Source organism: Patagioenas fasciata, chromosome 1 (assembly GCF_037038585.1).
Source record: "Patagioenas fasciata isolate bPatFas1 chromosome 1, bPatFas1.hap1, whole genome shotgun sequence".
NCBI lineage: Eukaryota > Metazoa > Chordata > Aves > Columbiformes > Columbidae > Patagioenas > Patagioenas fasciata.
The window spans coordinates 134,521,435-134,546,314 of record NC_092520.1 but is presented as its reverse complement, the minus strand read 5'-3'; the positions used below and the strand labels follow the sequence as shown (position 1 = coordinate 134,546,314).

The 24,880-nt window shown below is 41.5% G+C and overlaps 1 protein-coding gene across 1 annotated transcript in view; it reads right to left on the bottom strand.

Annotated features, from left to right (window-relative positions):
- Positions 1-18,884, bottom strand: part of PTPRO (protein tyrosine phosphatase receptor type O) — a 153,881-nt gene extending 134,997 nt beyond the window's left edge. The window contains 3 exon segments of the mRNA XM_065847637.2: positions 18,407-18,459; positions 18,462-18,507; positions 18,509-18,884. Of these exon segments, the coding sequence (XP_065703709.1) occupies positions 18,407-18,459; positions 18,462-18,507; positions 18,509-18,622 (213 nt within the window). The 5' untranslated portion in view covers positions 18,623-18,884.
- Positions 18,885-24,880: the final 5,996 nt, after the last annotated feature.

The following is a 24,880-nucleotide window of genomic DNA, read 5'->3' as shown; positions in this document are numbered from 1 at the left end:
TTCTCTGCTTTTTGCAGCATAAAATCATATGCAGCCCGAAAGGTGCATTTAAGAGATATGAACTACAGTTACAACATCCAACGAGTCTAATGGGAGTTTCAAAATTATAACTGGAACCAGAGGCCAGGCAGGTTTCACTATGATGTCTAATAAATATTACAGATAGAGCTTCTGATATCATCTCTGAACTTTGTGCAAATCCTGTGTCAAGTTTTGGCAATGCTGTAGGCTGATACAGAACACAGTCCTGTATTTCCCCTTGTATTAAAGGAGGTAGAAACAAAAACACCACAGGAGAAAAACCTAGCACTGAGAAAATACTAACAACCCTTCCCCCCAGTAGCTGAAAGTTTTTTGATAGGATAATGAGGGGAAAATGAATGTAGATTTTTTCTAGACATCTATCCCTCCAGCACCATGTTCCAAAACCCTAGGAGCAGTTGTGTTATTAATAAACTGGTTGTCAGTTCTTGAAATGTCATGATTTTTTGGAGCAGAAAAAACCTCAAAAGATCTTGCCATGCACTGCTAGAAAAACTGTACCTCTCACTTCTCCACAGAATTTACATAAAGCTTTTAAATGAAATTTCATATGAATCTCAGTATTCAAGAATGCAAAGAAATTTCCAGCACTGTGTTTTATTTGGTATCTGTTGACCCCAAATCCCTCTGCCTGTGCTGTCATGTGGACAAGAAAAGCCAGCACAGGACAACCCAAGCCATAAGGGAAGGGACTCCCAGGAGCTGGGGGCTGGACCCCAGAGCAGTACAGACATGCTGGTAGAAAGCCTTGAGTTGTCTTGCTGGATTAATCTCGTCCCCAGGCTGAAACTATTCAAAATTTGGGCATCTAGTCTCAGCAAGTTCGATTCATGCTATCTGGACAGAGATGACTAGGTCTGGAGGATAAGTTATCACACCTTAGCATCTATATGAAACATCTGGGATATATAATCCATGCCCCTCCACTGAATAAACAGGAAAACCTACAGCTCAGGCCCAGGCTATACACATCTTTTCAATGTCTACTGTGAGGCAAAACAAGTCTCACCACAGACAAAGGCCTTAGCTGCAATGGACAAGTCCCAGAAAGCAGTTTCTCCTTCTGCGAGGGGAGGACCCAATGCCAGTGAGGGTGGCTTAGCCATTGCTCCCAGGCGCTTCTCTTGCAAGTGCAGTGGCACTCCATTGCCAAGCAATTTTAATATGGTTATGCTGCACAGAGCAATTCTGCTGCTTTTTCCTCATCGAAGCGGTCCCACGGAGTTTAACAGGATTACACGTGTGGAAGGGAGCTTGGGCCTGTGCCTGCTAACTATGGAACCATGGAAACACTGGCTTCGGTGCAGGCTGCACCTCAGACGCATACTCAGCGGCCGAAGCCCACATCACTGCAGCTCTGCTGCTAGTGGTAGATGACCCAATTAGATTAAAACTGGTTAAAGCACATGTATCCCGATTGCACTGCAGACTCATCCATCCAGATCCCTCCAAGTGACTGCTACCAGCACAGGGGACCAGTCCCAGATCTTGCCTCCTTGCTTGAGTGTACTCTGTCCATTATGTCAGCAGTGCATTGGGTCAGACTGATGCTTCCTTGGTTAACTCTCTACTGACACCACTCCTGCAGTACAGAAATTCCCAAAAAGCACAGTGCAGAAGCTGCATAACCAGTGGAAGCCTGATCTGAACCCACTGATGCCTATGGGAGCCTCCTCTTGAAACAAACAGCTGGAAACGAATCCAGAGGAATTTAAACCTGAAGCTATGCCTTTTGTGCTGCATACATAAAAGACCAGTTTTTCCCCTCTTTCTTTCAGTTTGAACAATCAGTATGAATTAAGCAATGCAAAAGCATGATCCTGAGGATGTTAGGCCAGTCACTAATTTACAGGACTACCCAAGCAAGGTAGGATTATTTTATCTAATTAAGACAGAACACAGTATTTAAGACAGAACATTCGCATTAAAACAGACAATTCAGAATTATAAATACTGTTGACTCTGAAATGATGACTGTTAATCTCTCTTCACATAACAATGTTCTACTGATACACGTTGTAAATCATTGCCTTTTGTTTGCAGTAGATGAAGCCATCACTCAAAATGCTCAATTATAAATCTGAATACAATTCAAAAGGTGAACTTTGTTTAGTTTTACTGAAGGCAGAAGGGCAATGCTGATGGTGTAGTACTGACAATAATGCATTACTTAGGACTGAAATTTGGTCTGTATTCAGTAATTCACTCATTCCCGTGAACAGATGAGGCAGCAGTTCTCTCTCCTGGATCCTATTCCCCTCTCAGCAAGGGAGAGGCACATTAGGTGTGCCATGGGCAGATTACCCAGTTTGCTCAGCATATATTTTTGAAGATACAAAGACAAGCTAGTCCCAAACTCTCCATGAACATGTTCCTTTGAGGATTCCTCTTATAGATATATAAAATGTGTACATTAATCTAAGAATGATTTCTAGCAATTACCAATGAGCTGCCTTGAAAGGATGTGTTCATCTACAATAAAAAATAACCAGAAAATAAAACTCAGTATCTTAATTTGTATATTAATGACAGGAAGATAAGATTTGTGATTTACAAACTGCAAAAAACCCACACAGATATGGAATCATTAAAATATAAAACGCTGCATCATTAATTTTCATTTTCTGGTGGAGATGAGATAAATATTAGCAAGTACGTGAACACCACTGCTGATACTCTCTATCTCCCTCAGCATCTTTACATACCAGGACTTAGTTATCCTTTGTCCCATGCTTATCTAAAGAGAAGGTTCAGCAAAATCTCCTATCTGTCATTGAAGTAAAAACCTAAAAATGATTACCAAAAATGTAGTTTACAAAAATAAAGTAAAGCAAGGTGTTACAAGGGTTTTTTTCCAATTCAGGTCACTTTATTTACTTAATAATGGCAGATATTTGAATATATTTCCTCTCCAGACTAATTTTCAACTGACAGCGGATGTACATCTAGAACAGTCTTATCTAGACGTAAATAATTTCTAGAAATGACCAGAAAGTAAAAGGACTCCATGTGTAAAATCGGTTGGGTCTTCATCAGAATTTCAGCCATCCTTTATTGGCCACCCTTACTCACAAGGCCCATCTAGGAAATCCGTTACAGGAAGAAAAACAGAGGTCATTTCCAACTTCAACAATCTTGTTATGAATAGGTTATGAACAAGGTTATGAAACCCTAGTACAGCTACAGCCAGCTGAGCTGAAAGTCACAGGAACTGATGCTGATTTTAGTTACATCTGGTAAAAATCAATGTAACACCATTGCTTTAGATTAAGTTCATTTGAATTCACAGTGTAGGTGACTAAGCACAGTAATTGGCCCTTTTTTTCCTGAGAAATATGATCTCTATTTGAATAGCAGCTATTTTCACTAGGATGGTCTTTTCATGTAATCATAGTCTTTTTGTGGCTATTTAGCATTCCACTGGAATAAGCTGGGCTAAATGGCTGCAAATGGTGTGTGCAATGAAGCCTTTTCTTTGCCTGTTATAAAAAGCAATCCAAAACGTTTACCGGAGAAATACAACTTCACATAGAAGTGAAAAGCAAATGACTTGAGAAATGAGGTGAGGAGGGTGTGTTAGAGGCTGGGTGTGAGCCAATGGGAGTGAGCAGGGTTAAGAGTGGATGGAGGAGAATCAGGGCTGAGCATGGCAAGAGGAGATGACAGGTGACATAGAAGGGGAAGAAGTGAGCTAGAGAGAAAAGAGGCCAAGGAAACAATTCTGAGGGACAAACACTAGAATGGATAAATGAGCTAGTATTCTGTTCTTGGAAAAATACAGATCCTGGACAATGACAACTATTTGCAAATACCTGGTTGTTAAAGTTGCTGAATTTTCCTTGACTGACTGTCCCTGCCTCCATTTTTCTTTAAAGAGGGCTGAAAGCTTAGGATTGAAATGTTCCTTCCGGAGAACTGAAATATTTGCTGGGAAGCTTCTTAGGCTTCTCTGTCACAGCAAGAAATACAAAATAATTTTTGTCAGTCAATCCAAATTATTATTTTGCCTTTCAAACCTTCCAAATACTCAACCTCTACAATATTTTTGGCACAGCATTAATAAATAAAACATCCACACACTCTGCCCATTATTGTAAAAAATATATACATTCTAGTATTTAATTCATGAGGTAAAGGAAATGGAAAAGATTCTTTCTTCCTGCACTTTCCTAGAAATTTCTTTATACTCTCCGATAAGATATGCTGCCTCAGAGGTACTCAGAGGTGTTCTTCTTCTCCCCATAAACTACTGAGCCTAGTTTCACAAATTGAAAACCAGATTAGCCTACAGTTTATCCATGGATAAGCTCCCCACCAGCATTTTAGGTGCCAGTCAGTACTCTGTTATGACAATGTGATAATGTAAATGGTAAAGTAAGCCCTCAGAAAACATCTGAGCTGAGGTACCACAGCAATGCCTCTGTGGCTTGTATGAGTTGTGGATTAGAGAGGGATGCACTAGCACAGTCTAGTTGCACTTCAGAGGAGGACACAGTGTCTGCTTCCTCCTTTTCAAATGACCCCAAAGGGAAAGGCCTGGATGAAAGCATGATGTTGCTATCTTCTCCCCAGCAAGCAATGCTGCCTTTCTATGAAAGCAGGAAGATACAGCACCCTTCTCCAGTACAGAGTGCAGGGATGGAGGAGCACTGTTACCAAAGCAATGTTAGCAAGCCTGGCTGACCACTTGCCTCTGTGAGCCCCAGAACAACTCACAGACAAGCAAGACTGAGATGCAAGAGCAGCAGGTCCTGGCCACCACCCTCTCATGTCCCACCTTGAAGCCACCCTTTACATTGCAGCTGTAGACACTGACAGCTGGCAGCAGTGGGCAACCCCTGGCATATCATGAGATGAGCTACAAAGGCAGGTGAGTTATTCTGCCCTCTCTTCTCCTCCTACCTGAATTGTTGCAATAGAGACAAGATGGGACAGGGACACCAGCAGGTCAAGTCCTGCAGGAGCTGTTTCTGGTCTCCCACTGACACCAGGCTGGCTGAGACGGTAGGGGAACAACGCAGGCCCCATTATGCCACTGTCCTCCTCTGCTTTCACAGTCCCCATGCTGCAGGCTACCAAAATCTGACCACTCCTGTGGAAAAGGGCACCCAGAAAGACTCCTTCATCACTGTCACAAAATTGATTTGATTTTTCTTTTTAATAAAAAAAACATATTTGTTTAATCTTTTGCAGTCACAATAGCAATAGTTAAATTTATGAGTCAGTGGTGATCACTGGACACAACCATCAGGGAGTATCTTTATCTTGCCTCCCACCAGAAATTATTTATAGTTTGATCTGACTAGTTACTTCGACATAGCTCCTTTAACCATAACATCTTTCCGTTCCTCTAGTAGCAGAGATTTAGCATTTCAGGCTGAGTACATATGTTGGATAAGAACATAATCCTCAGCTCTGGGCATAAGAGTTCATGGTAAGAGGATGGCTTTGCATGCAAATTGAAAGCACTGAGATGCAGAAAAGAAAAATACGCTAAACCCTAATATGCATAGTGTGAAGGCCTTCTGGCATCAGAATAAATGATCAGTTATTTAATTTGACATCTTTAAAAACAGAGGGACTAGAGGAAAAAAATGAAAGAGAGAGAGAGAAAAATGAATATGACCTTTAGACTGACACTTGAAGTAAAGACTTTGGATAAATACTGGCAGAGAAAGAATATGCCAATATGCAAAGAAGAAAAGAGATAAATGATACTAGGCCATTTCAGTAGACAAAAATCCCAGAGCTCCTATTATACAGCTATTTCTGACAGCACAGAGATGGATTTATCAGAGGGCAGAGGGGTATGCTCGCCTTCCCCTGTATTAGCCCTCTTAGCATAGAACGTGCATTCCTGGGTGCAGGATGCAGACACATCTCTGCAGTCCATCTGTTTCACCTCATTCAGGCTGGAGCTCATGTCCTAATGCAAAAAAGACTATTCATTATCATTGCAAAAATTCACAGTGGGCATCCAGCAATTACCAGCCACCCTTCACAAAGAAGTATAGGAGCAGGGGGTAGCATTTCTGAACAAAAAGATAAGGATCAATCCTACACATCATCTGACACCATTAGACTTTTTTCCTTAAACTTGTAAAAGACACAAAGAAAGAATGCACTGTGGAAAGCTGTGAAACTCCTGCCACGTGACATGCAACTGACGGACAATACCTGTTTTAATAAACTATAAGCCTTCCAAGTTATTAATATCAACTGAAATCGTGCATTTAAACTGCATTTCAGGCAAGGGGATCTGTGGCAGAGCCATTTCAGCCTGCAGCCCCTTTCCCACAGTGCCCTGCAACTCTGCTGGGCACAGCAGCAGGTGAAGTGCACCTCAAGGTCTCCTCCTTCACAACACCCTCTCTGTTCAGTGGTGGCCAGGGAGTTCCGCATAGCAAAATCTAGCTTTGAAGAGAGTTGGGATTAGAGAACTGAACTTTCAGAACCCACAGTCTGAGCACAGCTGATCCACACTAGGTCATGCATGGCATCTTGAAATCCCTTCTATCCATTTCTTTTATGTTAATTATATAGAGATGCAGAGGTTTTTCCTTCTTCTATAAACTCGGCTTGTTCTGTGTAAGCTCTGTTTTCCAGGATATCTTCACACTCTGCCGACACCTTTCACTTAACAAGTGGCAAACACATTCTGCAGAGTACTGTTTCTTTCCTCCCAAAATAAATTAAATCTGGCATCATAGTATGTCCTGGTTGCAGCTGGGATCATTTTTTCCATAGTAGCTGGTATAGTGCTGTGGTTTGGATTTCAAATGACAATAATGTTTCTAATACACTGATTTTTCTAGTTGTTGCTAAGTAGTCAAGGACTTTTCAACTTCTCATGCTGTGCCAGGTGCATAAGAAGCTGAGAGAGGGCACTGCCAGGACAGCTGACGCAAACTGGCCAAAGGGATATTCCACACTGCATGATGTCATTCTCAGTGTATACAGGGTGTTTCAAAAAGATGGGCCCAATTTCAAAATACAGTTATTTCAAATTGGGTCCATCTTTTTAAAATATCCTGTATTTTGGGGGATGCTGGCTGGAGAAACCACTGCTCAAGGGCAGTCTGAGCATCAGTCACCAGGTGATGAGCAATTGCATTGTGCATCACTCGTTTCAGATATTCTATTATTGTTATTATTTTCCTTTCTAACCTATTAAACTGTCTTTATCTTAACTCATGAGGTTTATCTGTTTTTTCCAGTTCTCTCTCCTATCCCACTGATGAGGTAGGGGTGAGTGTGTGGTATTTAGCTGTCTGTGAGGTTGAACCACAACATAGTAACATCTGAAAGTATGAAGTAACATAATTTCAAGGCAAAAATCTGTGAAAAAAACTAACAAAACACTGAACTTATCCTCCCCTCTGACATTATAAATCATCAGTAATAAAATGCTACTACCATGTGGAGTCAGGTAGCAGAAACTGTAATCACTGCCGAAAGTAACTGTTCCTTTGGAGCTCATTAAGTGTATCAAGTCCCCTATTGATTTTAGGAGCAGTGGTTTAATTATCAATACAAAAAGCGTAAGGGAAATTCCCAAAAAGGATTCCACGTATTCCCTTGAGATATGTATTTTTCCACCTTGATTTTTACAAGTTTCTCTAGCTCGATGCAGTGACAACTGATTCCTCTGCTCCAGCACTAAACCAGTCAAGGACAGAGGCCAGCCCTGCCCCAACAGATTTTAATTCACATTGCTCATAAGTACCCCTGTGGTGAAGCTTTAATGGTTTCCTGTATGCCTAAGACCTAAGCTTGTAAAATATATGAAAACAGGCTTCTCCTCCCAGAAGTCAGAAGAGGAAAAAGGAGAAAAAAAATCCTCAATCAAAAAGCCTTCTTGAGAAATGTGAACCTGGGAAATGAATGTGCAACGATGGCAGATACCTGCCTGACTCTGCAGAAAGTTTAAGTGATAATTAAGGTACATTGTAACAATGGCAGCTCAAAGAATTTTAATCTTGATGTTATATTTAAAGCTTGAGCTCCAAGGAGCTGGTGAATGAAAGAAAACCAGCAGACTTCAGCAAAAAGCTTGTGATTGTAACACAGAGTTTTAAATTCTACAAAGAAAAATAGCCTAAAATTATTTTTTAAAATTAATTTAAGAAAAAGAAAAACAGTCAGGGTAATAAGACAATTTCATGCTCTTTTGAGTCCCAATTCATGATTTTAAAAAAGGTTTAATTGACTGTCATTTCTTTTTTGCAGGAGCCTAAGAGGTTGTCCAGATAGGCAGTGTAATCTCCATTCTCACAGATACTCAAAACCCAACCAGACATGGCCCTGAGCCCCCAATTTACTTGGCCCTGCTTTGATCTGAGGCTCAGACCAGATGTTCTCCAGGCACCCCTTCAAGCCTAAATTACTCTATGACTCATAAACAGTTACACATATCCCTGTATCCTCAGAGATGTACAGAGTTCCCAATCTATACTACAGCATTTGCCATTTTGTTGACAACCAGGGGACAATTCTGAATTGCCTGCTTTCTCAACTGGCCCATTGCAGTCTCTTTCTCTTCCCTTTCCCCATGTCCCAGTTGGGCAGCATGTCCTGCACACCCTACCAGTTATGCAGTGGAGGAAGGAATATCAGCATTACTGTCAGCCTAAGGCCAGCTAGAAAGATTAATGAGAGGACACCTACAATAGTCCAAAAAGCGGGCAGCAAAACATAAAGCTGTCTAGTGATATCCAACCAGACCACATCCAGCTTATAACATATTTGTGACTTTTGCCTCCCTGTTTTTGAAGAGAATCACTCTTTGCTTTCAACTTGCAGCCTTACTACTGCATGTGCAGGCAGTCCGATGCGGCAGCTCTTGGCTTTCCTCACTCTAGACAGGATAGCTTGCTGCAAACGCAGTTGTGTTGTGTTGTTGAACCTCAACTCAAAAAGTTATTGCACTGGGAATAAGCATGAGGAAAACCTGAACCTTTCTTTCTAAGCATCATATGAGACCCATATACCTTACAGGATAGCAGACAAATGCAGAGATGGTAAACTACCAGCTTAGAAAACCATATTATATTACTCTAAGCATTTCAATGGCAAGATTGATTCTTCCAGTTAAAACTAATGTTAATTTAGATATCCACTACCTCTCATATGCTTTAATCATAGAACCAACACACATAAGGACAACAAATCCCTACCTCTGGAAAAAATAAAAGAAGCAAAATCTTTCAGATAAAGATAAAAATACCCTGATCAGTAGATCAGTTTCCCCCACAGTACATATTGACAATGAACAGTTGATTCTATTGAACCATTACAAGATACCATTACTAAAATCCTGTCCCCAAACAGGCCGTATCTTCATTAGAGGTTAGCTACAGAAAGAAAATGGATACAGAAATAACTGTGTACATAACTAGAACAGACGAAGCCTGTGCTTTGACATGTTCCAAAATGCTTCTGTTTTCCATTTTATCTCCTAACCTCATAATGTTCACAAAAATATTTTAATTGTGCATGAAATAATGTCACTTGTAACCATTTCAGTCATGCTAGTCCTCCTGGTGAGGCCACAGAGAAGGTATTCTTGATCTATTCCAAGCCAATATTCAAGCACCATATAACAGACAGAATTTCTTTCCTCCACCTGGACACTTACTGATATCCTGACTTTCTACTATCCATCACCTGGTGTAGTAATGCCTACCAGGAAAAATTGGTATCTGATAGCTGGACTCTTATATCACTGCATAAAATCCCTTTTGTCCCAGCATCGAATATGACATCTGTCACAGCCAACTGCTCTCTGGCATGTTACTTTGCAGAAGGGTCGTGCAAAGTTCAGATCATTAATGACAGAATATTTAAGAATACTTAAAATATGTGGCTGATACGGATACAGATCCTATTTAAATTGTCGTAAAGCACTGTTAACTTCTTTTGACCATTCACCCCCTTTTAGTTCTCAAGTTTTAAATCAACTATGTCCAAAGAAAAACAAACAGAGCTCAGTTAATCTCCACACTGGCCCTGTGTGTGCATCTAACAACACCTCCAGTTTTCTCTTATTCATAATAAGAATGCAGATTATTTGACCCCACCATGAGTTCCTCTAAGCAAGAGAAGCTCTGCTGCTCAATACATAACTTGGACTCATTGCCAGTTCTTAATTTGGCCATGCATTTGCCCTTTAGAGGAAAATTATTTTCCAGACACCTATCTTAAATGACTTTTCAAATTCTGTTTCCTTTCTGCATTTTAGATAAGCATTTTGAACTGGTATTTCCATTTGTGTGATCAGATATGAAAGTTCCGTAGTTAACTGGAAGCATGCAAGTGAAAGTCTAGGAAATAGTGGTTGTGTTCACATCACACCTGGGCAGAGCAGGATAAGAGTTTATGTTCTGAAATTCAAAGGCTCCAGATTGTCATTGGGTTTTGATATCGCTTTTGACTCAGCTAGCCTATTAAAGAGATAGGGACCAGCTGTAGTGTTCAGATCCATATATGAATGTGTATCTGGTATTGACACGGAATTCGGTTTCCATCCAGCCAGGTACCTGTGTTAATGCTGCAATGCCAGTAAAAGTAGCTATAGGTTGAAATGTACATCAATCTGAACTCTCATTCAAACAGTCTCTGAAATATGCAGAGGAAGAGAAAGAGGAGACTGATTATTCTGGCTGGAGAAAACCACCCTATTTTTTGCTTAGTGCTAGTTACATAACTTAGGTTTCCTGCAAAGAAGGTCCTCTTGTAAGAGCAGAATTCAAGTGTGCTTCTGCTACACTGGCTCCAGCGCTGGATTACAACACACCAATCCTTGCCAATACAGCTACTCCCTAAACAAGAAAACTGCTCAAGATTTACCTGATTCAAAGTCTCTTTAAGCTACCAGACCCTCAAATTCCAAAAATCAAAAACAACCCGTGGCATCCAGTTTTTGCTATTGACACTGCAGCGAGCCCAAGATCAGTGATACATCACGGTTAGTTCTGTGCTGCAAGTCAAACTTCACAGCATCACCCAGCTGAGACCACAGGTCTTCCCACTACACCTTGATTCAAAGCCCATTTAAAGCAACATAAACTTCCATTGACTTCATTTGGACTTTGGACTGGTTCCCAGAAGTACAGTAGACTCTTTGATAGCTCCTAGCATCCTAAGAATTAGAGGCAACCTGGCAGTTCTGGTTCCAGCTAACAGAGGTTGATGTTGCACATAAACAATAGGTAAGATCACAAAATCATGACCCATATTCATGGAGTGCCTTAATTTCAGTTAAATGCTGGTGACATCATATGGTGTCACCAGTCAGTAGTTTTCATGCTTTCCCACAACACTGCTGAGGAAACTTGATTGGGCTTTGGAGCTTGTGGAGTCTTGAGTTAGTTTCAAAAGATTTAAAAATAAAAAAGAATTTTTGGGTTAACACATTATGTTGTAACCCACTGAGAAGTAATTTTATGCCAGAGATCATTCTGAAATACACTTAAGTATTCACTATGCATTCATTTATCTTTCAGACAATATCAAAATTTTCCTTGTTGTATTTAATAAGTGCTAGTTAAGTATGTAAAATCCCATACCATCTGCTTATTCCTTCACATAGTGAAATTAGAGGGCTCAGTTCTACAGCCATGAATCACATAAGGAGAGGCATTGATTTAATGGACTTGCCTGAAAAGGGATTACAGTATAGGACCCTGTGATATTGATTTTGTGACATCATAATCTTAACTAGGCAAGAACAGCCAAGTTAGAGGAACAAAATTATTAAAAAAACACAAACCTCTTAATTTACACTAAGCAGACTGCAATAAAATATTAGCTATGTTGTCCATTTTGAATACAAGTTCTCTTTAAACAAGAAGAAAATATCTGAGTGACGTTTCTCTCTTTTATCTCTTGCCCTGCTTACAGTTACTTTCATGAAACTATTGTGAGCTAGAGCATATTTTGTAGGTTGATGGGTTCTCTTTGAAGGGATTAAAGTCACATTGATTATTAATTATTTTTGATGTTTTAAATGTCCAGAAACTCTGATGAGCAACATCCCAAGGAAATCAATACTGAATAAAAACAGAAGAAGCAAGCAACAACAACAACAAAATGCTCTGCTCAGCTCCTGGGGGAAGCAGTTGTGACTTATTTCTGCTTGGAAGGTATACTGCCACTTAGAGAATACCAGCAACTGGCATATATGATAATAATTTCTCAGATATCTAGAGCATCCTTATTTTGATGTGTCTATCTTTTAGACTTCAGGCAGGGTCTGCAGATATTTTGCATACAGAACAAAGCTAGGCACAGCAGTGCTAAGCAAATAATAAATGAATTAATTTCATTGCTGTTAGAAAAAGTTCATTATTTCCCTTAAATCTGCCCTCCAGTACTTTGGGAAAACATTAATTAGCATTCTTTCTGTGAATTTTTATCCACCAATTTTCTCTACTGTTCTTCACCACATTTTAATATGGTGCTGGGCTTTTTTTTTTTTTTGCTTTGTTTTGTTTGTTTGTTTGCTTTCTACTCTAGTTTAAAATTTCTCTGCTGTTCATAAGTGGAATGGGAACCAGATCCTTCCTTCTCATTTCATAGGTCAATGAGGAGTGAAGATTCTCCATGTTAAAATGACTTCCATATGAACAACAAGGAAATGATCCTGATAAGCTGGAGTGCAGGTAACAGGCATCTGCCAAACAGCTGATTACACCAAGGTAACAAGACAACTGAGACAGTCTGTAGTCTGCTCTAGGGACTCCTCTGAGCCCAAAAGAACAGCTTCTTCTTGATTGATTCTAGGGGTGTATCTAGGCCAGAAGGAGGTGACTGAATGCTCTTAAAACTGAAGGAGTTTCTGATCTACTTGACAACTTAGAGACTGGGTCCTGCCTCTCTCACTCCAAGGATTTGGCCTTGGCATTGTTTAGGCAAAAGCTGACACAACTGAACTGGGGAACTGCAGGTTTATAGCACATGACAAAGCTACAGACACATGTCTTAACCACCTAAAGTGTGCTGAGACCCAGTCATTTCAAAATCACAACTGCTAGATTGACAAGCAACATTACCTGTTTTTCCCAGAGTACTTAAAAAATAATTAAGAGGTAAAGATCTGCCAAACAGTTATCTCATGTTAAGTCTCTAACTGACATAGAATAGCATAGAGCTGTTGTCTTCTGTTGTCTCCATTCAGCTCCTCTGAAGTGCTCAGTCCCTGTGCTTGAATGCCACACTCGAATTTTTCCATCCCCAACATTATGTTTCCTATGCATTCACAGAACCTATCCTACATATTATCTTCTCATGTCCATGCTGCCACCTCAAGACCAGCATACTGAGTGTACTAATTCCTTTAAAAACATATCTCCTGCTAGCTCTCTTCCCTGTTACTATCAGCTGTGTCACCAACTTTCTCATCACCGATTCTTACTGTAAAGCATTTCTTCTCTGAATACACACACATAACAGAAAATGCAAAGATAATCACAGCAATTTAAGCACAGCACATACTACTTTTGCTCTGGTACAATGTGCTGTCTTTATGGTGAGCCAGACGTGATGCATATCATATTGTTTCTGGAACTCCTTCATTTAAAAGCCACTGTAGTTTCCTAGAATAAGAGCAAAGGAGTTCCAGAAATGAAATGCATTGTGTTTGGCTTACTGTAAAGACAGCAGACTTCTTCCTTAGGACTCGCTCCCTTCACTGGCTATATTCATTCAAGATTACACAGTTTTATGAAAAACAAGGTAACCTTTCTGTTTCAAGTATCTCCCATTCTCTATTCATCTATTACACATTGTGCGTGTGGCAATTAGTATGTGTTACCACATTTTTTTCATAAAGATTTTTCTCTTTTCAACTATACATTAATAGAAGTGTAATTAAAAAAAAAATAGTAGCTTTTGTGTGCAGAACATATTTAATAAGTAATTTTCTTCATTTTCTTAGCAGAATACTATATACTAAACTCTGTGTAAAGATTTTCACTTTTAAAACATTTTTAATGTTTATCAAAATTTGATTTTTTCTCTACATTACAAGTAATTACATTTTGGTGCATGAATAAAATCATATACAAGTGCTCTGGATGATGAAAGTGATACCTACTCCTCCAGTGGAAAAGGTAAATAATTTTAATGAACAGGTAAAACAAAAGTTAACTATAAACTTTTTAAGTTGTTCAACAAAAAGACCTGTTTCCAAAGCATTTTTTTTTTCTGACTCCTATGCCAAAGTAAAAGAAAAAAATATCTCTTCTCCAGAGATGAGTCTGTCTAGTAAAATAAGTCTCAGGATGGATTTAAACAAGACTTTGTTCAATTTAACATTTATTCTGAAGCTCTGTAAGGTCATTTCATGATCTGGCTGGATTGCTCTGTGTGGTGACATCAAAAATGCAGAGATAAGTGAGCTCCTCAAAATCAGTTACCACACTGTCTATGAGCCCTTTAACAAATTGCCATGGGATTGCCACAGGTAAGCCTTTATGCAGCATAGTCTTGGTCTTAACCTGAATAAAGCATCACCCCTGAATGCAGCTTCTGACTAAGGTGATAAAACCTAGAAATTGCCTTATTGACCTTGTGCAATTCGAGTCTGGGGCTCATAACTCCTGCAGGGATGAAAGATCTTATCCTGGTGGACCACTGTTATTTCACCACAATAAAATCAGGAATTTTCCAAAGAATAATAGATGAGTCTTATTCCACTGGCAGGGAGGCTTTTGCAAGTGCCTGTTACAGTTCTGTAAATGAGTTGGCACCAGAGTATCCTTTCCACTAGCTTTGCCCTCTAAAATCACTCTAGTCTAGAAATAATACACGAAAATCATGACATGAAAGAGAATGTGACTTGTAGAAGTTTTGGGTTAAGGATTTCTAATAAAGTTCTTTTAAAAAGAAAAGTGTATGTTTTTTTTTTGCTGGGAGGATGCTTTTCTCTCCCATACAGCCTGGATAGTCTCAGGCCAGTACTAGGCAGAAAAATTCAGACTGTTGTGCTTCAGTAGCTCTTCTGACTCTGTCCCATCATAAGGAAATATTACATTAGTTTTGAAAACAATAAAGAATTGGTAAGATAGATTGTTGTTGGAGGTGGGTTTTTTTATTTATTTTGATACTAGTAGGACATGTTCATGAGGAAAAAACAAAACAAGCTCATTTTGTCAGCAAGAGCTTGATCCATCATCTTCCAGAGAGAGAACAGATGCTAAAAGGACTCTGTACCAAAATTCACATCAGGTATCCATTTCTTTTCCAGCCAGGAGGAAACAGTGGGAATCATTTGGGCTCCCAGCTGTGAATCAGCTTGCAAAACTTTCTTACACAGAAAGAGGCAGCGTCTTGACACTATGGTTTTTGCTTCAGACTATTAACTTCAGGTGCAGATATGATTGAAAATTACACCAATAGAAGCACATATCCTTTGTTGGGTAAGGTTGTGCTGAGTAAGGTCTTATAGTGCTTAGATCTCTTTGGATGCCTTGATCCATGTAAACCTGAATTTCAACTTCACTAAGACACCAGACTCCACCAACATAAAAAGTTGTCCTTGCTGCGAGAGAAGATAGTGTTGCCGTTTGATATGCAGAGCCTGAATTTCATATGTAAGACTAATACACAAAGACTTCAATCTCATGGAAATAAGAGATGGCATTTTTTTATTTGTAGACGATTTTCCTGAGGATTGTCACCCCACTTATTTAGTCCATACATGGAACTGCTGTGACAACCAATTTTCTCATTGTTTTCCTACTGAGAGCATTGATCAGACCCTCTTGGAGGTGTAACAGAGTTACACCCTACCTTGTCCCACACAAATAATACAGCAAGGAAACATTAAAATCACCCACGTGCAATCTAGTAACAGCATGTGATATCTGACATATCAGTCACATAATCCAGTGTAGAACTTCAACTGGTCAAAGCTCATGACTAAGGGAAGGTTGCTGGATTGCAATTAGAAAATACAGGGCAGATAACATCAGTCACTGGAATCAGGGAATACATCCACTTTTAACTCTGTTTAGCTGAAGTACAGTTTTTCCTTTCAGGTGTGATTAGCCATGCCTTTGCCGCACCAAAATGAGACAATTACAAAGCAAGCTGCTAAGGACTATGCCTTCCAGTCATTCAGTGAACACAGGCCCATTGCAAAATAGCAATATGGCAATATATTAAATAAGAGATTCCTACAGTAGAATAGTTGGAGGTTTTTCACCAAAGCGAGAGGAGAGGAGAGGAGAGGAGAGGAGAGGAGAGGAGAGGAGAGGAGAGGAGAGGAGAGGAGAGGAGAGGAGAGGAGAGGAGAGGAGAGGAGAGGAGAGGAGAGGAGAGGAGAGGAGAGGAGAGGGGAGGGGAGGGGAGGGGAGGGGAAGGGAGGGAAGGGGAGGGGAGGGGAGGGGAGGGGAGGGGAGGGGAGGGGAGGGGAGGGGGGAAGGGAGGGGAGGGGAGGGGAGGGGAGAGGGGAAGGGAGGGGAGGGGAGGGGAGGGGAGAGGGGAAGGGAGGGGAGGGGAGGGCAGGGGAGGGGAGGGGAGGGGAGGGGGGAAGGGAGGGGAGGGGAGGGGAGGGGAGAGGGGAAGGGAGGGGAGGGGAGGGGAGGGGAGAGGGGAAGGGAGGGGAGGGGAGGGCAGGGGAGGGGAGGGGAGGGGAGGGGAGGGGAGGGGAGGGCAGGGGAGGGGAGGGGAGGGGAGGGGAGGGGAGGGGAGGGGAGGGGAGGGGAAGGGAGGGGAGGGGAAAAACTAAGGCCTTGACTACCTTCAAACCTTTACCAAATTTCTTGAGATACATTTTACAAGTATAGTATTTTACAAATTTAAACTACCTATTTCCCATCTTGCTTTCTCACAGTAATTTTTGTCATAGTAGTGCTAGTAAAAAAACCCAAACGAACAAAAAAAACCACCACACATGCAAAATCTCTCCCTCAAAAATAACCTTGATTTTTGAAAAAGCCAGGACTCAGACTGTGGGGTAACACAGCTACTTAAAACTGTGTGCAGTTCTATATTAGAGAACAAACTGCTACAGAAATTAACTGCAGTCCTTCAGTTTTCTGTTGAGCTATAATGTCCACAGTCTTACTCTCTTAAAAATAATAATTAAAAAGTAATTAAATTCTGAGGAATAAAATTTTGTCCATATATTAATGTTATCTTGCATAAATGTATGTTTCAGCAGTTATGAAAATAAGACAGCTGACAGTTGACTACTATATGTGAACAGATGCTGTGAAAGCTTCCCTTTAAATAGTTCTGTCAATGCCATGTCAGTTTTAGAAGTGACACCACTGCTGTTCTAGGACATGATCCTGAAAACTCTTATTCACACAGGGAGTCCTGTTGCTTTCCACAGAACATTTACATTTATAAGACTCTGAGAGGTCAGGTCCTTAGTTGTGTAGTTCTCCTTAACTGTAACTGACAAATATACAACAAAGTTTTTAGTAGTGCTGAACACTCTACTTCAGGGCAATGACATTTTATAGTCAGTGGTATTTCCCTAGACGGTACATACATTTTCTTTTGGAAGTTACATGAGGCATATTAGATATGTTTGAGAAACCATTAAAGGAGTAAAAGCATAAAGATAAAAAAATGTCATTTGAAACCAAGCTTGCAGTATTAAGCAGAACTTTAAAAAATTAAACTGCCAAGAAGATAGGCTACGCCTGAACATAGCACGGCACTCATCAGGAAACAACGTTAAATTCTGCAACGATAAAACGGACACGATACACCACCCGCCTCTTTGTTAGCTACATTTTCATAGCGGTCCTCTTGGCGGGGGGATGCATGAAAGATAAGAAACATTTAACGGGGGAACACGTCGCGCCGGGGTGCGTTTCCCGGAGCCAGCGCCGCAGCCGGGCGGCGGCCGGGGCCGGCGGTGCTGAAGGACAGCGCGGTGCCACCCCCACGGCCCGGCCCGGCCCCGCGGGGCAACACACCCCCAAAACGCCACATCGCCCGTCTCTCGGCACCCCCGCTGAGAACCGGGTAACTTTGGAGGAGGCAGAGGATGGCAAGAAGCGTCGCGCAGCTCCCCCGGGATGATGGCACTTTCGATGGGTATAGGGGAGCGCGGGCGCATCTCGCTCCGGGGCGCGGGGCACGGCGGACCGGGCACAGCCTTCCCACCTCCTCACCAAACCCACATGCAGATCCTGCGCGGCTACCCGAGGGAGCACAAAGCGGGGACAGCCGGGGCTGAGCCCCTGACTCCGCCGGCCCGCGGGACAGGCGGAGCGGGCAGAGCCACCTGCCCTTGCCAGGAAGCCGCGGTACCACCGACACGCCGCGAAGGCGCACAAAGGCGAAGTGGAGGGGCTCGGTGCCCACGGGAATGGGGGACCCACAACCCTCCCTCAGGACTTACCTTCAGCAACACAAAGAGCCAGAGGAGGCAGGAGCGGGCCCCCGGGCCCCCCCGCCGGCGGCGGCCGGGCATCTGGGGGGACGGCGGCCGCGGCCCGCAGGGGCGGCCGGGCAGGGGGGGCTGCTGCTCCTCTGCCCCCTGGCCCCCCGCCTCTGCCCCTCTCCTCCCTCCGCTCGGCTCCAAGCCGTGCCCGGCAATGGCGAATTGCGGCAGCATCAGGCGGCCGGCGGCGGCGCCGACCTCCCCGCCGAGCGGCGCATCCTGCCGCCCCCCTCCCCTTTTATTTGGGGTTTGCGGCGGGGAGGAGGAGGAGGAGGAGAGGGAGGAGGAAAAGGAAGAGGAGGCGGCGACGGGGAGTGTCTCTCCTCCCGGGAGTTGGGGCGGTCGCGCCGCTCGCTGCACGGGAATGGGTGACAGAGCTGCTCGCCGGCTGCGGGGGCTCCGTCTCCTCGGCGGGAGCGGCCCCAGCCCCCAGCGGAAGGCGAGAGCTGGGAGCCGGCAGCCACCGCCCTCGCTCGCCCCGCACCGCCCTACCCTGCCGGTTCCGCCTCCCGACCCCGGTTCTCTCCATCTCCCAACAGCATCTCCTCTCCAGGGGCAGGAAAAGCAAGGCGGCAGGAAAAGCAAGGCGGCAAGCAAAAGCGAGTCAGCACCACCACTCCCGAACACGCAGAACAGTCCCACCCCAGTGTAATTTTTCCTGCCTGCCTCCCCAGGCCAGATCAGGGGACACAAATGCCGTGAGCACCTGGGGGGGCCCGGCTGGCGGGGCAGAGAACGGACGGGGCCAGACGCTGCCCCGAGCAAACCCGGCCCCGCACGGGACTTTAGGCTCCTGCTGGAGGCAGCTGCTCAGCGGCGGTTCTGCCGCAGCTACAGCCCCAGGAGCAGTAGCCGATACCCGGATACCAGCAGCACAGTGTTTGGAAATGCAGACTTCCTTACAGCTGGTCTCTGAAGGCAGAATAAAGCGTGTGGGCAGCTCCTCAGAGGTTTGAGATGTAGGTCTGAGCCTGCAAGGGGTGGAGAAGAACTCATCCTGTCCCACGAGATACTGAGGCCAACTGATTAGAGGGGCACATGGAAAAACCTGAAGTCACCTCTCCTCTTGTGTCTTCCCCCACACACATCCCACCCTGGAACCCTGCAAGTTGATCAGGGCCATCTCCAAACTTAAAGATAGGCAAGCTACTAAACTTTTCAGAAGTCTTGCTTAAGATGATGTACCCAGCAAAAAAAGAAATTAAAAAAAAAAAAAAGGGGGGGGGGGAGGACAAAAAAAAAAAACACCACCCAAAAAAAACCCCACAACAAACCCAAAAGAGGTATATGTCTCCCCATTCAAACCACAATGACAAAAATAGTCTTTCCAAAATGAGAATACTACATCAGAATCTGGTTTGCCTCCAACACATTCTCACTCACACACAGATAAATTAGGGTGCATCCTCAGTGCAGCTATCAGAGCTATAACCAATATTGATCTGAAAAAAACAGGGTCATAAGTGTAACAAGGCTATGTTTGGGGCATTAAACGTGAGTGCAACTTTGGATCTAGGTGTGGTTCTATAGCTTATAGTAATGGGCCACCACTTCACTTTTCCTTAAAATAATAGTGTAGATTCAGAATTTATTTTCAAATTTTCTATGCCATTTAGGCAAGATGAACTCTGTTATATTTTTGTGGGAATGTCCTTTAAACTGATCAATTAGAAAGTTGTTTTCTAACAGCATTACTAAATTAGACAATAATGAATCTGCATTTCAGAGCCCTGCCTGGCTTATATGTGGCATATTCCTGATTTTCATATAATTTGGGCTTCAGTCAGCAAAAGCTTCCTTTAAAAGTGGTCAAAGCTGAAGAGAGATGTGCTTATTTTGTGCTGAAATGAGCCCTTGAGCAGTGATTTGCCACACTTGATGGGGATTAATCCAGAAAATGAAGGAGAAATTCAAGTCCTGTGTGTAGATACTGGCACAAAGCCCTAATTTAGAGCTCTAGAAGGCAAATGGTATTCATATCTTCATTTATAAGAAGCTGGGAACAGAAAATACCTACTCAATGCTGGCAGGGAAGGACACAAGCCTCTCTTGGGTACCTATCACTCTGTCGGTGTTTGGAGCATTATCTGAAATTGGTATGCAAGGGGTTAATTCTAGCTAAATTTCCTTCAGTACACAGGTTTAGGATGAAGAGAGAGGTTATTTGAAAGACAGAGCAGTGAGTTTCTTTAGAAATTAAGATTATCATCAGTACTTGAGAGCTGTGGATCGGATTTTAGGCTAGGATTTTTTTTACCAAGTGAATTGTAATAGTCAATGATTTTTTACAATAAGACTGTACTTTATACAGTCTTTCTTCTCCAATATTCCATTCATTTACAACACTTATATGTTACATTGAAGATGGCATAAAAAAGACTAAAGATACATAAAAAGAAAAAATATTAAATATAAAATTGTAGTAACATTTTACCATCAGAACAACACTATCTGAATAAAAGAGTTAAAGTGAACAATAGCTGAAAGAAGTTAGAAGTGTTTCTGAAATGAAACCTTCAGTAAAGACTAAGATATTAAAATATCCTGGTCTGGCTGTTGCAGCAAAGAAAAATGCAGCCAAGAGAATGCAAGAATTGCATAATTTTTAAAATTATGGAAGTCTAGTGATACTCAACCTTTTCAAAAAGTGCCAGCGTGTTGGAAGAGTCCAATCTACCAATAGAGCTGAATCCTTCAGTAAATTATAATAAAGTTGGGGGTTGGTTTGATTTTTTTTTTTTTTTGTTATTTTTTGTTTGTTTGTTTGTGGGTTTTTTGGTTGGTTGGTTGGTTGGTTTTAGTTTTGTTTGTCTTGGTTGGTTGGTTGGTTGGTTGGTTTGGTTTGGCTTGATTTTTTTTTTTTTTTTAAAAGGTGTTTTCTAGCAACTATTCATGATTATGTCAGACACAGGCAGTAGAACAGTTTCTGCCAAGGAAAGCCTACACCTGAGCAGAAAAAGAAGGTATAATGTGAGCAAGCTAACAAGTAAAGATTGGCATGCTGGAGAGGCTGGCTCCAGGCTTTTTCAATTGATAGAACCTGGATAATCATACAAAGCATTTCTTAAGATTGCAAGAAGGTAGGACGTGAAGGAGGAGCAAAAGAAATTTCTTCTTTTCTGAATAGGAGGTGTGAAATGTAAACACAGTCTAGAGGGGGGAAAAAAAGGAACTATGAAAACAAGGGCAACCTTATTTGTTTCTAGTATCTAAACAATAAAAACAGTGAGTCTATTTGTAAACAGGCAAAGCTTTAAATATAATGAGACAATGAGATATCTTTCATTTTCTCACGGAAAAAGAAACACGGCAATTTGTATTTGCAAGTGGCCAGTCAGTTGGCAAAAGATACCGATACAAAGGTATTCCAGAAGCTCTGGAAGTCCTTCAAGCCCCTACTCACTTATTAAAGGTACACCAACAGTAAAACAGCTTCCTAAGGGCTCTATATCCCACTACATCAGCCCAGGAGGCAAGGACTAAGTCAAAGCCCTGACCTTTGCATTTGTGTAGCTCCTGCAATACAAAGCAGCAAACTGAACAGGAAGTCATTCACTCCACCAGAAAGTTCTCTTGACTCACGTAAGACTGACGCTTGTGAATCCCTGCCATTTTTTCCCAGAATTTATCGAAGGTCACATGCAGCATTATGGCATGAATATATGGTCAGAGCATGTTGCATTATGAACATTTCTCATTCTTCCCTAGGAATCTGTTGTAAGCATATACTTGGAAGGCATGCTGATTTTTCTTGGGCTATGATGTATGCTGGGCTGCAGCAGTAGCAGAGCAGGTTTAAGGGACTTTGGTTCTCTCTAAGTCCACCTGGCAGAATTATGGTGAAGCAGAGAATTTGGATCAGAGGGACCTGACAGCGAGGTGCATAACAGGGTATTATGATACAGATTTAATTCCCAGAGTCTCATCTGTATTGATTAGATTTACTGTAAAATCTGGAGATGAATTATTTTGTGATGTGCAGTATGCAGGAACATGATAAAGATATTTCAAGGTATTATAGGATATAGATCACTAGAAAACAAAAATTATTAAAAGAAAATCCTCTTGCATTTTAAGAGTACCACCTACAAGTAGGGCTCCACATCAAACACACTTTGTCAAGAGCTTCTCAGGTAAGTACATCAACTACCTCAAAGGTTGTGCTAGTGACAATGCTAGAACTTTGCCTTTAGTTTAATGACCTAATGAATTAAAACAATCATGTTTGCTTGTAATCAGTGATTTAATGAATGCAACATCCCAACTGAACCAGTATTTATTACTGTGTATTACCCTAGATAATTATGAGAAAATAAAAAAAATATGATGTTTTCTGGTTTCAAACATTTGCAAGAGTGTCCCTGCTTGTAGCTTACATGGACTTAATTTCAGGTTTACAGTAAATTCTCTCCTTGTCCCTGAAAACTCTAAAGCACCACTCAGTCTGGCTCGCCTAGCGGGCAAAAGCTGTGGATTGCCATTTATTCTTAGCTGCAGTATAAGCCCAGATTTATATTTTATTTACAGGCCTCAGAAGTCTGGATAAATATGGCATGAAATTAGGTTTACAGAAAAAAAACCCCAACCCTGTAAGTAGAAGAAGTCCTAGTCCATGAAGTTTTTGAACCAAAGCTATTTTTCAATGACAAATGTTTTTATGAAAAAAAGTGTGAATCCTTCTTAAATATATTCTCACCGAAAGTCCTTTCATTTAAATGACAGCAATGGATTAAAAAAATATAATAAAAACGAGTGCAAAGGGTGTCTAGAATAATGTGCATGGGTTGCCACTTACGCGTTCAAGTGCAAATTTATCTTAGCTTTCTTTTTGATAAGTACAGGCCCTGTGACTTTTAAAAATATGTCCCACAGCCCCCCTAACAAACAAGTTGACAGTTGTTTTTTTTTTTAAGATCTGTCTTTTCATAACAAGAATGATTGACACACTTCAGATGTACAACCAGATCAGCTTCCAGATGCTTATTAGCCTTTCAACACAAGAGAAGCAGTAACTATAACACAAAAGGTCATTTCCCTTCAAAAATAAAATCAGAAATCTGTCCTTGGCATTGAATCTCTTCCTCATAAATAAGTCTATGAAATATTTTGTCTGATATTTCTTTCCTTTAACACTATGCAGTGTTCAATAAAGTAATGTATAGAGAGAAACTGTTGGTTTGTTTGTTTTTTCCTAATGCAAACAGTAAACATACCCATAAAGGCCAATGAGACTGGCTAACATTTAACCGTGTATACAGCTTTTATTTATCTGTCCTAGGGTATCTGGCTGCTACAGGATGCCTGAGAAACAGAGCAAGTTCTGTGAACAGAGTTTTATATCTAGAAAAATATTCATATATGTTTACCTTTCTTCAGAGCTATTAAGTACTTGATCAGCTCTGCCTGTTATCAGGAACCATCTCTTCTACTCTTATATTCTCCCTCAAATCTCAGCAGGTATAGTTGATTACAAAATAAGCACAGTTAGAAATTGCAGCAGTTTTTTTATTGTAGCCTGTATATTTCCTTCCAGATGCGGCTGGCTGCTCCATTTTTGTCTGTGATCTGAGAAGGACAAAGCATGCTCACACTGGCGATTTCTGACTGTCCTTAGCACCTTCCCTGGCCATATAAGATGAAGGAAAAAAAAAAAAAAATCAAGTGATGTTTTCTGCTGAAGAGTAGTACATCTTTCTGGGAGTAATCTTCAGTAATTCAACTGTACTTTACATTGCAGAACCATACAGGCTCTTTATCCTCTCGAAAAAACGGAAAGAAAAACATCCAGAAGAAAGACTCGGTTCTGACTCACCCCAATCAGACATGGGCTTTAGAACTTTTCACCTCTAAAATACTGACTTCCTCTGACCCTCAGAAGCTCTATTGATTCACAGAAATCTGAGTTATACTTACAGGAAACATTTATCTCCCCAGAAATTTACAACACGAGCTGCAATTTTGCATAGATAACATACTTCTTTTCTTCCTGCCATTTATGCTAAAATTTTTCATCTGTCTTAATGGTATGGGGTTACCATATCCCAATATAAATGCACATGCCTTAAATCAGTGCCTTTTCACTCCCATTTCCCTAACAGTGACAACAAGCAGCCTTTCTGTATTAGGGATATTTCTTTCCTATGTGAAGGTAATAATATTAGCTTCTGCTTACTACTTCCTAACCACAAGTATTGAAGCATTTTTCATAAGAATAAGAATAAGAATAAGAATAAGAATAAGAATAAGAATAAGAATAAGAATAAGAATAAGAATAAGAATAGCTATCCCCTTGGCTCTGCAGGTAAGGAAAGTACACAGCTCATATGCCCTATAGTGTCAGAAGACAATGAACAGAAGCACCTCAAAGTTTCACCTCAAAACCAAAGAAAAAGAAACTCCTTGTGAGGTCTGCAGTCAAATTCGTTATCTCTC